The sequence below is a fragment of the Rosa chinensis genome, chromosome 7 (genome assembly GCF_002994745.2).
Source record: "Rosa chinensis cultivar Old Blush chromosome 7, RchiOBHm-V2, whole genome shotgun sequence".
NCBI lineage: Eukaryota > Viridiplantae > Streptophyta > Magnoliopsida > Rosales > Rosaceae > Rosa > Rosa chinensis.
The window spans coordinates 25,401,848-25,419,204 of record NC_037094.1 but is presented as its reverse complement, the minus strand read 5'-3'; the positions used below and the strand labels follow the sequence as shown (position 1 = coordinate 25,419,204).

General features: G+C 39.5%; 1 protein-coding gene and 1 non-coding gene across 2 annotated transcripts; both read right to left on the bottom strand.

Annotated features, from left to right (window-relative positions):
* Nucleotides 1-6,806: 6,806 nt before the first annotated feature.
* Nucleotides 6,807-6,878, bottom strand: TRNAE-UUC. Its single transcript has one exon. It is a non-coding gene; the product is annotated as a tRNA-Glu (tRNA).
* A 678-nt stretch (nt 6,879-7,556) lies between these two features.
* Nucleotides 7,557-13,141, bottom strand: LOC112180820 (ras-related protein RABH1b). Its single transcript, XM_024319380.2, has 6 exons — nt 12,912-13,141; nt 11,988-12,058; nt 11,081-11,169; nt 10,278-10,389; nt 8,408-8,498; nt 7,557-8,035 (listed from the first exon to the last, which is right to left on the bottom strand). The coding sequence occupies exons 1-6, from the start codon at nt 13,026-13,028 to the stop codon at nt 7,892-7,894; spliced, it is 624 nt and encodes a 207-aa protein (XP_024175148.1). The 5' UTR covers nt 13,029-13,141; the 3' UTR covers nt 7,557-7,891.
* Between the last annotated feature and the right edge of the window lie 4,216 nt (nt 13,142-17,357).

Here is a 17,357-nt window from a genome sequence, read left to right as displayed (position 1 = left end):
GAAAGGAAATGATTAATATGGGGTAAGGCAGATATGTCCTGATGTTGCCATGTGAATTGTGCCTATTATGCTCTTGAAAATATGTAGTCGATGTGATTGAAGAGGATAATTGCACGTGTGAATGGTTATAGACTTATAGTAATTGACATGTCAGTGCATGTACCTTGGAAATATAGGCAAGATTATTGTAAAGGTATGAACCTAGAATAATGTATGTGTTCTGTAAGCTAGAGTCATGTGAAGCTACAGTAATATATTAGCATGGAGAGCCAAGTGTGCACTAGCATATATATATAGAGGTGTGAACCAAGAGTGAAATCATGCCGGTCATGTGATTATCCTATAGATGTGGTAGTTGATAAAATCATGTGTGAGGAGGCAGCATGACTATGCGCATAAGAAGACAAGTATAGCATGCAGCTTGATATGTGGCACTACACCAAAGCATGGCAAATTACAATATCACACGTAATAAACAAAGCATAGCAGATTACAGCTGTTAGAAGCTATATGCATTGTGAACATGTTTCAAACCATTATAATAAGAGGCATGTAAACATGCTTTGGCTTTATGCGAGGGAGAGCTTTGAAACACTTATCTCAGCTCAGTTGACTGACATGGCTGGGAGAATATCCAAATCCAGTTCTCCAGCTACCCTTAGCGATTGAGCTGACGAGTAAAAGGAAACTGACCCACTCTCCTTGCGGGTACTCGAACAAGATTTGGATGTGTTGCAAAGTAGGTGCTTGGAGCAGATGAGTTGCCGATCCGCTCCTGAGCAAGCAGCCGCATACCCAGATCGAATGATTGACGGGTACCCAGTCAAGTAGTTTGGAACTTTGGCTAGCGGTGGTGGTGCTTTGGCCAGCGGAGGTTGCTGAAGGAGGATGGCTAGCGGTGGCTCCTAGCGGAGCAGAGCTTTGGGACATGAGCGGATCATGGACAGCGAAGCTCTTGGCCAGTGGAGCCTTTGTCCTGCGGAGCGGAGCCCTTGACCAGCGATGAAAGTTCAGCTGTGAATCTCAGCGGTGGAGCTCGGATGTGAAGCTATCCGGCGGTGAAGCGTAGCGGAGTTCTGGCTAGCGGTGAAGCTCAGCTCGGGGACTTGGAGGCTGTTCAGCGATGAAGTCCAGCGGGCATGGCCAGCGGTGCTTGCTATGCAGGGAAATGTTGCTCGGTGGAAGTTCTGGTCAGTGGAGGTTTTTGGCGGACTGGGTTGTCGCTGACAGAGCGGAGCTCAGCTAGCTGAGCTCGTTGATGGAGCTCTGGTCAGCGGAGGTTTTTGGCGGAGTAAGAGCTCAGCGGCGAACAGTCCAGCGGAGGGTAAGTTCGGCGGAGCAGAGTGGAGTTCAGCGGAGGAGCTCGGCGCTGCTAGTGTTTAGCGGTGCCACGACTGGGGGTGGGGCGTTCAGTTGTGCCGCTGACAGAAGTTGGCAGTGAAAGCTTGGCTGGCAGTTTGGTGCAAGTTTGGTGTTGCCGCTGAACCAGTGTGGCGGTGCCGCTGATGATGATTGAAGAGTGTTGGTTTGACTTGAGGCTTTTCCGCTGATAGAGTTTAGCGGAAAAAGTGCCGCTGACCGGAGTTGGCGGTGGCTAGCCTTGCTGCCACTTCAACGAGCTGCGATTGATGGTTGGAGATGGTCAGCATTGAAGTTGATCGGGGGTGCCAGCGGTGAAGTTGATCGAAGCTTGCAGCGAGCTGTGCAGCGGAGCAGATTGTCATCTTCATGCCTTGTTGTTGGGTGCCCAGAGAAATTAGGCTCCATTTTTTTTTGAATAGTGCAACGTTGACCTTTGCTTGTCTGGCGTTAACCGCACGTTGATTACCATTGATCAGCCTCAATGGGCGCTGACCAAGCCTTGACCGTCCCATATGTTGGTGTTTTGATCAGCTCCTGCCAGCGTTGACCATCCCCTGGGAGTTGACCGGTGTTGACTAGCCCTTTAAGATGCAAATTTTTGCTCTGGTTTTACCGCTGAAGTAATGTTGATCATGTTTTGGCAAAAGTTGCCGCCAAGAAGCATTAATTCAAACATAAACTCAAAGAAGGAAGAAATTTCTTCAAGCTCCACTAAGCAGACTTAGCTCATGGAGGGTGACGAAGCCAATGTGTTGGCTTCCAACAGACGGCGCCAATGTTAATATTAGTGACCGAGGGGTCTCTAGTTAGCTTTAGAGAGAGAGAGAGAGAGAGAGAGAGAGAGAGAACGACACAAGAGAAGTATAGTGGTTCGTTTCCCGCCTTAGCGGGAAACTACGTCCACTTGAATGTTACACTAGTGTGTTGAGCCTTGCGGCTCAAGGGGATTACAAAAGATGTAATGAGATGTCGTTTAAGTGGGAAGAGACATTCTTTTTATAGGTGAAGGAGTGCTCTTCCTTTACATTTTCTTAGATGTGGGATAAGAACCCACTATTCTAGTCTAGAAATGCCTATTATGGAGGCAACTTGGCAAGGCCGGAAAGGTGGCTTCCCGACGGCAGATTTGCGACTTCCAGATACCGTAGCGTAGCTTGAACATAGGGCTACAAGATGCAAGTAGCGGTTGGGCCTCACCATGGCTTGTGGGTGTCTAAAAGAGGGTGTTACTTATGCTTGGTGAGATAGCAAACTAGTCTTGCTAGTAGAGGTATCTACATGTACAAAATTTCGAGTTCTTTTCATTATGACTTCATTTTGATTTTGAGCATATGACTTTGTGACTACAATGCCTGGGCCATCAGTATTAATTCAAGGACACGGAATAGCCCAAGTTTCCCTTGCCAAATGGCACCTTGATTACTGTCACAGAAACTCTCTACGCTCCTAGGGAAAATCGCACCTATGAATAGCCAACGAATTCCATGCGAAAACGCATGTAGAGAATGGAAATGTGTTTCTTTGCAATACCTCTAACGATTGCGAACAAAGCAAAGACACATCTTGGAGAAGTGTATGTGTCTCTCTAGTGGACTCTATGTTACTATTCGAGCTATTAAATCCAATAAAGTTATGAGAGAAGATCTCTTAGATTTAGACACATATTAGCTTTGTCACGACGTGATAGGTCATCCTAGTCATGATATGATCATCCATCCACTAAAAACTTCACATGGACATCCTTTCTTTCGAGCAAAATGAAGCATGAATCAAAAGTTGATTCCTGGACTAAGTGTGACCGACGCTGCTGCCTAGGGCACTGTCTCCGTCCACCACCAGCCTAGGGCTGGAGCAATCCCTATCCATGACGCCATGGATGGCGTCCATCATGGTGATGTCATCCATCATGGTGATGCTGCAATCACCAACTTGCTTCAAATAGCGTTTCAGACGCTCAGGCCCAACCACAATCTTCATTGGTTGCTTCTAAGGCCTATCTCTCGATTTACAAAACCCATTCCTTAGGAAAATTAGGACTAGGACTGAGACTGTCCTATGCAAAGGAAATGAACATACTCATTCTATTCTTACATTGAATCCGTGGGGATTCTGTGGACTAGTTCAACCAACTTGCGGACATTTAAATATCTCATGATGTTGGTTGACAAGCAAACACGCTGGTCACGTGTTGTGCCATTGTCCACTTGTAATGCTACTTATGCTACACTCCTAGCACATATTATATAACAACGGGCTCACTCCTTGGATCATCTTATTCCGTCAATTGGACCTGACGATATTAGAGAGCTTACATCGAATACTTTCGATAGTTATTGCATTGGGACTGATGTTGGACATTATATTCCCATGAACACACCCAAATAGTCTTGCGGAAATGACTACGATGGTAGTCCAGACATTAGTAATGTGCACCAATCTCCTTATATCCACTTGGAGTGATGCAATATTACATGCAGCTATGCTAATTCATCTACGACCCACTGCCACTCAATCTAACTTTGCATTACAGCTAGTGACTGGGTACAAATATTGTACTTACGCATATTTTAGTGTGCCATTTATGTGCCAATTGTGCCGTCACAGTGCTTTATGATGGTTCCTTATAGACAAATGGGCAACTACGTTGAATTTGAGATTCCAACAATTGTCCGCCATTTAATGCCCTTACTAGGCGATCTCCTTACCACTAGATTTGCAGATGTCACTTTGATGAGACAGTCCAGATGTTCAGCAGGAACGACAGGAATTATCGTGGCATGTCCCCACTATGTCTCATCTCGATCCCCACTAAAGTGATGAGCTCACACATATCTACTGCGAATATGCCTGCAAGGATTTTTGGAGAACACGATTATGTCTCGATTTGGAACTTGAGCATCGTGTTGATAGATGCTTAGGCATTTTGACAAGGTCAAGCCTTCAAGCACTCCCATGATCATTCATAGTCTTGATCCTAAAAATGATATTCTTCGCCCAAAGGATGATGACGAAGATATGCTAGAGGCAGAAGTGCCTTACTTAAGTACAATAGGCGCATTATTGTACTTAGCTCAATGCACAAGACCGGACATTTCATATGTTGTGAACTTATTAGCTAGATATAACTTTGCGCCAACGCGACGCGATTGGAATGGTGTAAAAGATATCTTTCAGTACTTGAGATGTACGATTGATATGGGCTTGTTCTATCTCTACAGAGAGATGATGGATTCAGACCCATCACATACCAGGAACGCTGCCAACACTGGCCTGCATCCACTATCCCCATCCCAAAATGACATGTGTTTTGGAAGGTTTCGCTGATATTGGGTATCTCTCTGACCCACACAAAGGTCGTTCCCAAACTGGTTAAGTGTTCACCATAGGTAAAGACCGTGATATCTTGGAGGTCTACAGAACAGACTCTAGTCGCTATATCTTCGAACAATGCAAAGATTATTGCTCTTCACAAAGTGGTTCGTGAATGTATATGGATTGGATCCATAATTACGCATGTTCGAACAATTGTGGTTTGAAGTCTACCACAAATGAGCCTACAAGCATAGAGGATAATGCTACTTGTTTTGAAGCAAGGCTACATTAAAAGCGACCACACCAAGGATAATCAGCAACAACAGACTCTCCTTAAGATCAAAATGAACTAGGTTCGATCTGAGGACAGTGTGGCAGACTTGCTCACTAAGTCATTGCCTAAATTCCACTTTCGAGAAACATGTTGGTAGCATCGTTTGGGGAAATTATCCAAACTCTCATGACCGTAGTCATCAGTGGGAGATGCAGACATCAGGGGGAGATGTCTACATGTATGGTCTCGAAACGTGAAGGGTGTGTTGTGCTCTTTTTCACCTTCGACCGAGATTATTTTTGTCCCACAGGGTTTTTGTTACTCGGCAAGATTTTTAATAAGGCACCGAGAGGAGCACCACGTTTGGGCGACACAAAGGGGAGTGTTCAAGTAAATCCAAAATATGTGTCTGGCCCAAACTCGAGGTTACTTGCTCTAGTTGAAATATGGTTTATATTAGAGATATTCTCGGAGAATTTTAGGAGATATCCAATCAATGTATGATTATGTTTCCATGTACAACTCTATCTCTATACTTGAAATCCTCTATATAAAGAGACCCTTATTATCAATGAAAGCACGACTCAATTCTCTTACAATTTTGGTTTTCCTTAAACAAAATGTACTGTATATTGATAATGTGAATATGATTGAATTTTGTTTTTTTTTTATTATTATTATTTTTATGGCTGAAATCCAGTGAGAGGCTTGGCTATCACACTTTGTTCATTAATAATTAAAAAATTACAACGGACCTGAGTCCGGGAGGGGAGGGGGATAATCCCAAAACTCCGTGAATAAAAATGAACAAATACAACAAAAGGAATATAAAAACCACTACGATGTGGTTCGATTTAGCTGGTTGAACTGCTTCTATTTAGTATCATACAGTATTGCACCTAAGTACATGAATTTTAGAAATGATTTTGATACTTCACCACACATGGGTATTGTATGTGTGTTGATCTCTTATCACATGCAATCTATATATCGGATATTGTTGAATTATCTAATATGGTGTTTCATTGTATGAAGCATATATCATTTGAGAAGAAGCAAAAAGAGAACCATGTTGTGGTTGAAGTATTCAACTTTGTAGCATATAGAAGCAGAAAAAAAAAATTTGTTGTATTCAACTTGATTGCCAAAAAAAAAAAATCAAAATTTCATATTTTTCAATGAATGTATGAAGTAAAAAAATCGTTGTCATACAAATTTCACAGAAATTTCAGTGAAATTTAGGACAAAATTTCAATGTCAAATTCTAAATATATTTTAGGTGTGTAGATATTTCGAAAATTAAAAATTTTGCGGAAATGTACAGAAAATTTCAGAAAACTCCTGACGGAAATTATATAGCATATGAATACGCATCGAAATTTGAATAGTTTCGGAGAAATTTGAAACCTTGCTCTTTCGGCTCGTCTCCTTAATTAGAACATGATTGCACCTCATTTAGATTCGCCTTGAGAGGTTTGCACCTCACTTAGATTCTCCTTGAGGGGATTTCACCTCATTTGGATCTGCATGGAGAAGATTTCACCTCACTTGGATATGCCTCGAGGAGATTGCACCTCACTTAGATATGCCTCGAGGAAATTTCACCTTACTTGAATCTTCCTCGAAGGAATTGTACCTCACTTTGGATCTGCCTCGAGGAGATTACACCTCACTTAGATATGTCTTAAGAGAATTTAACCTCGAGGAGTTTTTCTCAAAAAAATTGGGCTTGGGCTGTCTCTCTATCAGTCAATTCTATAAGTAAAAATTTTAATAAACCAATCCCTTGGTTCCCGCTGCCTGTAAGAAAAGACCACATATGCAGTCAAAAATCCAGAAAAATTCAATTACCAAAAAGTTCCATTGCCGGGAATCGAACCCGGGTCTCCTGGGTGAAAGCCAGATATCCTAACCGCTGGACGACAATGGATTATATTAGCACCTGCTTCAAAGTTTATATATTACTGTTTATCAGTTGGCATCTGAATGTTACAGAGACCCAAGCGCATGGTGCTCTGCATCGATTAACATCATTTATTAACTTTAGAACCAAGCACTAGCACCAAATTTTTTCATTGGAGGTTTGAGAAATATCTCTCACTAAGCAACTTCTACTTTCTCTTGCATTTTGCTTTCCTACACCCCAGGAGAAGGGAAGCAAACATGAAAGCAATGTAGTCTCTTCCCTGCAAAATTTGAGAAGTGGTGTATTTTGACAGTTGCACAGCTTTACGTGGTGAGTAGACATTGTTTCATATCCTCGGACAATGACTAGGAGCTTTATTTATAAACACTCGCATAGATCACTCGGTAAATAATGTTCAGGTTTCAACAGTCCTAAGGCCTCACTTTTGTTTCACGGTACAATCGAAACAGATGACAACAGAACACAAGCACAAAACAAACCCAAAGTTCTGAAATTAGACGGTTGATTTTTATCACATAGAATATCTACCTGCCTAGTTGCCATTTAATCAAGTGTAGTTCAGAGATTCAAACCAAAATTTGTTCTGTATGGTTCATTATTTCACATTGAACAGATATTATGAGAATCACCCAAGCAATACGATATTGGAGTATATAGCAAGTTGAAAGCAAAACAACTTCATTTCTGAATAAGGTTCACCCTTCAATAGACAGCTTATCAAAAGGTGAGTAAACATAGAGCTCGTAATTGCCCAAAGAAATTCATTAAACCGAATCTACACACGTCGCATTTTATTATCTAACTAAAACATCAAAATCACCGATCTTAGTTTTCCTACAGCCCTAGCTCTTTCAGCTATTTGAGAACCTATTAGAGTTTTATCAAGAGAAATACTGAATTATATCTATGACAAAAACTTTCAAAACAAAGAAATTCGAAGTGAAAACCTTTACAGATTAGGCTGCAAAACCAAAGAGCAACGGGCATGTAAAATGATAATGACAAAATAGGCTATATCAACAAGCGCATCCAGACTCAGCCTGTGACTGAGATGCACCGCCACCAGTAGACCTCAGGTTCACATCAACCATGTCTTCTTGCTTTGTTGATGAGAGTGTTTCCATTCCTGGCAAAGCTGCAGCAATTTTCCTAAACAGTGCCTGAACAGAGATTCAAGAAGAAACTAAGCATTAAAAATACTGAAATTAAACAAAACACCAACAGATTGAAAGCACCGTGGCGATTGATGTGCTACTTGCTGACTAACAGCAATCAGTTAACAAACTCCAACAAAGGACAAAGTTTAAACATACTAGGTGAAGACCCCCAACCAAATGATCGACACTTAGCATATGATCTTTATCCTGCTTATGGACTAATTGCCAAATTTCATCCAATACAAGGAAAAGGGTTCATCCAAGAATCCCATCATTCGCATTCTACCATTGTTTTTGTTCACTTTCTTTTCTTGTTCAATTTTAGGTTTTTAAGAAGGATTGATATAGATATTGAACACTAAAATGCAAGTATACCTTGATATTAAAACCAGCTTTTGCGCTGGTTTCGATGAACATGACACTAAGGTCGCGAGCCTTGGCTTCTGCTTCCTCTACAGAAACTTGCCTGTTGAACCAGACATGAAAATATAAGTGTAAGAAATGGAAATGAAAAGGCAATTCGAAATGAACGCCAACCTAGACCAAAGAGGAAAAAAAAAAAAAAACATCCAAATGATTAAGACCCTGGCGTTTCTATAATCAGATACTTAGATTTGTTGAAAGAAACTTCAACTTTATTTAATTCTATTTTCTATTTGAGATGCTAGAATTAAAAACAATTGATACACTTTAGGGCCTTATTAAGAGAATAGTGCACAAGTGAGCATATAGGTCTTTAAGCACTTATCTTGTCTGGACTTCATTTCCGAGTTATACATAATTATTCCTGAGTTGTGAACACTAAGGGGTATTAAATGATATATAATAGTCCGAGTTGTACATAATATACCTAAACATGAATGTAAGCACTGCGGTATTTGCCAACTAAAGTCTTTTATAACCTAGCCTTTTAGGGGTATTTTAAATTCTGAAATCTGAACTATAGTGCATATACATTTTGCAGTATATGCAGTACACTGAACACATGTTGGCTCCAACCCTCCGATCCTCCTTAATTTTGATAATATCACACAGTCCCCCTAAAACTTCTTGTTAAACTGAGGTCGGGCATCATAATGAACCTCTGTCATCGAATGGAATATCAATGGATTCTTTGAGTGTTAGCCGTAGCAGAGAACACACTCAAATTGCTTGATCAATTGGGGAAGAAAATGAGTAGATCAAGGGATAAGATTTGGGAGAAGGCGTTTGTGGTGAGAAAAAGAGGAAGGAGTTGGACAAAGAGTTTATGCCTTTTGGGTTCTGGAAGATGAGAAAGTTGGGGAAGAACAAGGGCTTATGTAGTGTGTTAGAATGCTGTCATTAATTATTTATGGATGCACAAGTAGAGTAATATTCTAATACCCAGAAGCTTTCTAATATAAATTATCAGAAAGAAACAGAATCCTTGAATTCAGCAGCCATCGATGCCCATAATGAAGATGAAAACCTAACCTATTTGCATAGCTCAACAGCACCCCTCAAAATCATTGAACATTCTCCTACTCAATTTCCATGCAAAATAACCATAATGCCTAGAAACACCCTGCAACACTTTACTTTCTTTCTTCCTTCAAACACTGCAATCCATTCAAAATAGCATCACTTAGGTTCATCCAGCTCATCCAAACTTGCTAAATAAATCCCACTGCTATTTCTAAATCCCCTACTAAAGGAACCCTCCATAATTATTTCTCCAAGATAGCCCTATTCTTTACCACCAAACTACCAACATGTACCCTCCCCACTTTCCTTACTTTGACCCACCAATTATTACAAGTGCTCTTTTCTGCCCCTCCGCTACTCCACAAGAAGTATCTCGCCAAATTTTCAAATTATTTTGCCACACAACCAGCATGTTTAAGAAAGATAAGTCATAAGTTGGCAAGCAGCACAACACCAATTAATAGGTGTAGAATATTTCGAACCAGAAGTTTGAAAATTTTGAAAATTCCCAGATTATTTCAATCCAGATGGGATTTTTTCTGGGAATTTGGAAATCCGGGATGGAAATCAGGATTTCCAATCCAACTTGCTTCGCCAAACGTATCAGAGGAAAATGTCGAAATTTGAATGCCTTATGCATTCAAAATTGTTGAAACCTCAATGCTGGAATTTCAGGCTTTGGATTTAACTTTTAGTATTAGCCAATACACACACCAAAAAAAAGGCCCTTGAAGAGAATAAACTAAAAAATGAACGGTGAACCATCCCACATAACCATATATTTCATATCAAATCTTACCTCTTGTCTGCGAGATCGGTTTTGTTTCCAACAAGGACAACAATGACATCACTTCCCCTCTCAGTGCGAACCTCATCAATCCACTTTGAAGTGTTTAGGAAAGATTGTCTGCCTAAACGATATATTACCAGAATGGTCAAAAGACATACACCAGGTTTGTAGTATGATACTAGATGGATGGAGCCAAAACAAGATTAATTCAATAAATCGGCAAAAAAGCGAACAAGAAAAAAGCTCAGATTGCAATGAATAGATCACATAGAAAACACATAATTTGTTTGGAAAATTTGGACTGTGTCTCGGAGTAAATATTTGTTGCACTGAGGTATCTTGTCCAATTGATTGCAGTATATTGCGGTCTTCAGTAGAATTTCAAGTTTATATTAAATTAATAATAATAATGGAGTTTAAAAAACTTCAATGGAAGAGCATGAACGGATGATAAGGACTACATAGGACAAGAACAATTCATGCTGGATTGTATATGTGAACTGTAGGTTCAGATAAAAATAAGTAACCAAAAAAAAAAAAACAGAGAAAAGAAATAGTGAATGTGTAGGTCACTAATCAACTGGAGTATGAATAAGAAAATTGCATACTTGCAACATCACAATGGATAATAAGGACTACATAGGACAAGAACAGTTCACACAGCACTGTATACATGAACTGTAGGTTGCTGCATAGTATACATGAACTGTAGGTACAGATAAAAATAAGTTTAAAAAAAAAAAGGACAGGAAAAAAATGTATGAATGTGTAGGTGAATAATCAAATGAAATATGAATAAGAAAATTGCATACTTGCAACATCATAAACAATTACTGCAACAGAAGAATCCCTGATGTAGCTTGGAATGAGACTTCTGAATCTTTCCTGTCCAGCTGTATCCCTGCCACCATATAAAAGAATAAAGGGTGAACCTTCCAAAGAAAACTCATATTTTGTATAGTGCTAGAAGTTATTTATATGAAACCAATTCTTCTTCGATAATAGGATCTTGGTCATCAATGTCCTATGACAAAGATGTACAAAATAAGTCCTATTTAAACAGTACTAAATGTATATTCCTAGCAAGAAGCATTAGGTGGATAACTCAACTATAAATTCCATGTCATATAGATACCAAAGGGTACTTTTACTCCAGTTAAATGTTCAATCAACTACCTACTCTCAGGAAATTTTTATAATCAAGTAGTGTCTTCCAATGAAAGATACTTTAGCCCTTTATTGTGTGTGCCATTAGATCAGCTGGGAATCCCATTCTTCAACTGCATTTACGTGCACACATAACCCAACGGAAACTAAAAATTAACAGTTCAGACCTCAATGGAAGGTTTGCACAGTATTATAGGTTTTCAATTTAGCGTAATCCATTGGTACATATGCATCCTGCAGTTATTAATGTTTCTGAACAAGTTTACATCAATTAACACATAGATTAAGGATGTAAATGTACATGTAAGCAATTAGGAAAAGATCTCAAAACAATGAATAAAACGGCATTAATATTAGCACAGACTAGATAGAAATCACCCATACATTTACATTGGTAACATCTACAAGCATATTCCGCCTCTTTGGGTGAACATGTAGCCAACTTTATGTACATGAGTGAGACAGAGAGAGATAATTAGAAAACTAGAGCCAGCATGAAGCTTCACAGTGGCCCAGGCTCAGTCCAATAGAACTAAACGTGCCAAATCTTACCATAACTGCAGCCGAACAGTTCGATCTTCAAGATACATAGTTTTTGACAGAAAATCAATACCAATGGTAGCCTGCTCATTGAAAAAAGAACAAATTATTTTTTACTACAGCACAAATTTGCATCTATAAACACAGCAAGGTATAGCTATAGTTCAAGAGACAGAACACAAAACAGGGAGGGGTTACAACAGGAAAAGAATATATTAAAAGTTTTTTAAAGAAAACCTGTTACAGATCTAGCTTTAGAACTGAAACGAAAGAACGGGCCACACTTGGCTATATGAAAGTACTACCAAATCATGATTCATGGCAAACAGCATTACCGGCTAATATCATCAATACGGCGAACCTTAATTGCAAAACAAAGGCAAGTAATTTTTCAAGAACATTAAACTTCATTTGAGCATTTCTTAAAAGGCTTGTCATATGTAATGCAATAAAAGTCCTTCAAATTCTTCGATCTTTCAAACATATGCACTATTTCACAGAGGCTCCAAATTTCCAATGCGATAATCGCTTTGTTAGTGAAGTAGATGAAGATTTAGGCACCACAAATTAGGGGTTTATGAATTGCTAGGCTCAGGATGTGTACAATTCCTCTCAATTCTAGATGCCAACCAACTCCATTGCCATTGCCTTTCTCATTTCAATTGCTTTCGTCTGATCCGAAAACAGATAATGTAGACACACATTTTACCACCATCCAATCAATCAACTAAATCTTCGTAACGAAATGCAGTAAATCTCTTCCCTTTCTTCAGAATTCAAGCCAGCCCAGTTGAATCTAAGCTAAGGATTTCGAAAACAACACCCGAAACGAAAACCGAAAACGAAACACCCAAAGTAGATCACCAATGACCTCTGCGAGAATTGATCTGAGATACGAATAGTAGAATGGAGGAGAGTGAGTTGGGGATTGGGTACCTGATAGGTGTTGTCGAATTTATCGTACATGAAGCGAGTGATGATACTGGTTTTGCCGACGGACTGATCGCCCAGGAAGACCAGCTTGTACTTGGCCAAAGCTGACACCGGCGCCATTTTTGTCCCAGATCGATCGATCGATCACACAAAGAATGAAAGAAGGAAAGAGAAATATATGGCTCTGCTTTCCGAAAATCAACGTTCAAATAGGAAATTTTATTTTTGTTTTATTTTATTTTACTATTTGGACTTCCTTTTCCTTCTTATAATTTTTGTACCACCAAATTTTCTCTTTTGCCCCTTCCTATTTTCCGGCCACCTTTTAAGACTTCCTTATGCGGTGGTGTCTGTATCGACATTTTGTGAGAATGTGAGCTGTTGTCCCACAATGATACATTGTGATATTATAAGGATTTGCGTCTCTCCGATCATTGCTTATTGATTTTAGATATGATGCTTTAGTCCTCATTATTTGGCCCGCGGATCAAATAGGCCGACGGAGGCCCGCAAGTTCCGACGGATAAAAGCCCGACTCCGCTCGCATAAAAGCCCGCAAAAAGCCCGGCCAGGTGGGTAGAGGGTCGGGCTTGATTAGGGGTTTGAAGGCCGGCCAGTAAGCCTGCAAATTAGGGTGTGCGCGTGCGCACACGCGCGTGTGATATATAAGAGAATAAATGCATGCATACACACACACACATACTTACAGACATACATACATATATGCATGCGCATGTTCTTCCCAAAAATTAAATACTACAAGCTACACTTCAAGAACCCTAATTAACTTACTTAGTTAGAAATTTAAATGTAGATTAAATTATTTGGAACTAAAGAACATAAACCCGGCCCGGCTAAGATAAACAACGTCTACCCGACGCAGCCCAAAAAAGCTCGCAATCCCCGGACGAGTTTGGATCTTGAAATTTATAATGAAGCCTGACCTGGCCCGGTCCAAGCCCGCTACGAATGGACTGGGCACCCGTTGACGACCCCTATAATGCTTATATCTAATGGTTTGTCCCCTTTTGGATGACAGTTCAGAACAACTCAAGTATGTTTCTCGTTATTTTACAATATATTATTTGAAGCCAAATTCAGGGGATAAACCAAAAATTATTAAACAGGGGTGTGAAACATAAAGTGCGAAAAAAGACCTATTGAACGAAATTGAAAAAAAATATATATTTAATTATGAACGTATAGTGGATCATCTAATGCACGGAATTTGTGCATTCCTTTTTTTAAATGAATCTTACAAGGTGAAGTGTAAATTTGTCTCACGTTATTTTAAATTTCTTACTAAAAAATTTTATAGTGTTAAATTATAAATGTTTATTTTGCTGTTTTTTTTTTTTTGAAAAATTTTTCAAACAGTACATGAGTTAAAGGTCACTAATAATTAAGGTTCTTCACTTTATACTAATTACACTTCGGTACCTAGACTCACAAACCCGACACATTTTTGGTACACGTCGTCAATAACTCTGCTAGTTGACATGTCCCCTGGAATATCTTTAAGAGTAAAGTTGTCACTTGACTATCCACCTTTAGAAAGTCAATTTTTTTTTAATAAAAAGAAAAAGAAAATTGGTGGCGCGATCTTGACTGTAGATCCACCCTTGGAAAGTCTTTTTTTTCTTTTAAATAAAAGAGTAAAAAAATCTTGGGGTTGGTTTTCTGGGTCGGAAAACCATGGATCGAAGATGAGAAGGCGAAGAAATCGAAATTGGAATAGTAACAAAAAGGGCTTGTGGAGGGTGGTGAGGGTAAAGTGAACGTGACTAGCACAGACGTAGCTTGCGGCGAACTCAAGGAACATGAACTAGTCGAGGCAGCTCCTGATATTCTCGAGGGTGTCGACCAGGCACTTGACCTGGCAGGCAATTCCATAGATGCGGATGGAGGAGTCGAAGGAAGAAAGAGAAAGGGAGTGGATGATGGCGTGGTGGACGAAGAAGAGATTGTGGGAGATGGAGTGGGTGAAAAATATAGCAAACCCACATTTTGTATTTCTGGGTTCTTTGATCAACTCAAGTTCTTTGGCTTGGTTGAACATGAAGAATATAGGAGCGTTTGATTTCTGGTATTTTCTAGAGATTTGTTTTTCCAGTTGCTGGTTGCAAAGAGAGAGAGACTGAAAATACCAAACTACTCTTAGAAAAATGAAAAATGACATACGGTTAACGGTGTTACTAACGGCAAATATAATAATTAGGTCGGATTTGTTAGTCCAGATACTAAAGTGTAATTAGTGTAAAGTGAGAAACCTTAATTATCAGTGACTTTTAGTTCATTGACTGTTTAAAAAAATTCCTTTTTTTTTGTTTTTGTTTTGGGGGGGTGGTGTCTGTGTGTGTCTATTCACGGCTTCAAAAAAAGTCATTATATTACATGCACCAGAGCAAAAACTCTCGAAGCAGAAACCTGCTTTTGCCTATTCGGTCTAACCGGAAAACAGATCCCTAGAAATAATATCCATTCTAGAATTGCTTACACATTTAACATAATGACTACTGGCCTAAATTACTACTAATCATAGAGAACATCAAAATTATCAATGGGTACCGTGGCACTTGTCAACTTCATAGTGGCTCCGCCACTGGCCAAATTGGTTGCTTGTTGTCTTAGTAGTTCTATAGTACACAATTACACCAAGTTCATGAACAATCATGTTGATAGTCATTTTTTTTTTATCGCTCATTAATCATTGAAATGGTTACTACCATCTAAATCAATCCTAACCGATTTCATAAGTCACTCCGGGCATATTTCAATACAATACATTGTTTCATTTCATAAACATGAACTTGGCTAGATTAATAAATCATGAGCAACCTTGTTATATTCACATGTTTGGAAAAACGATTTTGTTGGCACCGCTGGCAAGAATGAGTGATTTCACACACTCCACTGGACCTCATATTGCATAACCTAGTTTAACTTAACATAAAATCATATGACCTCATTTATCAATGCCCCAAAATGAAACTCTTGTTAAAAAATATACGTAATAACAGAGACTAAACACCAAAACAACACATGTCTAGGACGCAAACCAATGTGGGAGGGAGGGAGGGAGAAGTCAAATAAGACAAGTTATGGAGAATAAATTTTCTGATATATTTTACACTCATTCTGTGATGTATATATATAGGTTATAATCGTACTACAACGTACTACAACTCGTACTACACAACATATACAAGGTAAGTAGTTACAACAATATATTCCCTTATAGTCTATTCCTAATAGGGAATGATGACTCACGCTAACACTCCCCCTCAAGTTGACGCATATACATCAACCATGCCCAACTTGCTTAGTGAGTCATAAAACGCCTTCCTGGAAACTCCTTTGGTAAGGACATCTGCCAGTTGCTCTTCAGTTGGAACAAAAGGAAAGCTAATAATTTTGGCATCTAGCTTCTCCTTTATAAAGTGACGATCAACCTCTACATGCTTAGTACGATCATGTTGTACTGGATTCTATGATATGTCAATAGCTACCTTGTTGTCACAATACAACTGCATGGTATTTTTGAGTTTGAAACCCAGATCACGTAACAGATTTCTTAGCCACAACAATTCACACACTCCATGAGCCATACCTCTATACTCGGCCTCAGCACTAGAACGTGCAACAACTTTCTGTTTCTTACTCTTCCATGTAACCAAATTACCTCCCACAAAGGTAAAGTAACCTGATGTCGACCTCCTATCTGTGATATTTCCAGCCCAATCTGCATCTGTGAAGCCACAAACCTCAAGAATGTTGTTTTGTTTAGAAAACAGGACTCCCCTTCCTGGAGCTGACTTCAAGTACTTCAGAATTCGCATAACAACATCCATGTGACTCTCACTCGGATTATGCATGAACTGACTCACCACACCCACTGCATATGCAACATCTGGTCTAGTATGAGCCAAATAAATCAAGCACCCAACTAACCTCTGATAGCGAGCTCGATCAGTAGGTACCTGATCTGGATACTCAGCTAAACAATGGTTCTGCTCAATAGGAGTATCAATAGGTCTGCAATCCAACAAACCTGCCTCTGTCAGCAAGTCAAGAACATACTTCCTCTGGCACAGATAGATTCCTTCTCTCCCCCTGGCTGCCTCAATTCCTAAGAAGTACTTAAGCTCACCCAAGTCCTTCATCTCAAACTCAGAGGCTAGCTGTCTCTGCAGTCTATCCATCTCAACAGTATCGTTACCATTGATTACCATATCGTCCACATAAATAATTAAAGCTGTTACCTTCCCTTGTTGATGCTTGAGAAACAAGGTATGGTCTGAGTTGCTCTGCCTGTAACCAACCTTCCGCATGAACTGTAAAAATCTTCCAAACCAAGCACGAGGTGACTGTTTGAGACCATACAGAGATTTTCTCAATTTACATACAAAATCACCAGGAGAAGCAACTACATATCCCGGTGGAAGGCTC

What these genes read in the sequence shown, in the direction of transcription:
- LOC112180820 (XM_024319380.2), bottom strand. Translation starts at nt 13,028, where the DNA reads ATGGCGCCGGTGTCAGCTTTGGCCAAGTACAAGCTGGTCTTCCTGGGC. An exon ending in AATTCGACAACACCTATCAG is followed by an intron (nt 12,059 to 12,911) that starts GTACCCAATCCC and finishes TTCAATGAGCAG; the next exon opens with GCTACCATTGGTATTGATTT. An exon ending in ACTGTTCGGCTGCAGTTATG is followed by an intron (nt 11,170 to 11,987) that starts GTAAGATTTGGC and finishes ATATGGTGGCAG; the next exon opens with GGATACAGCTGGACAGGAAA.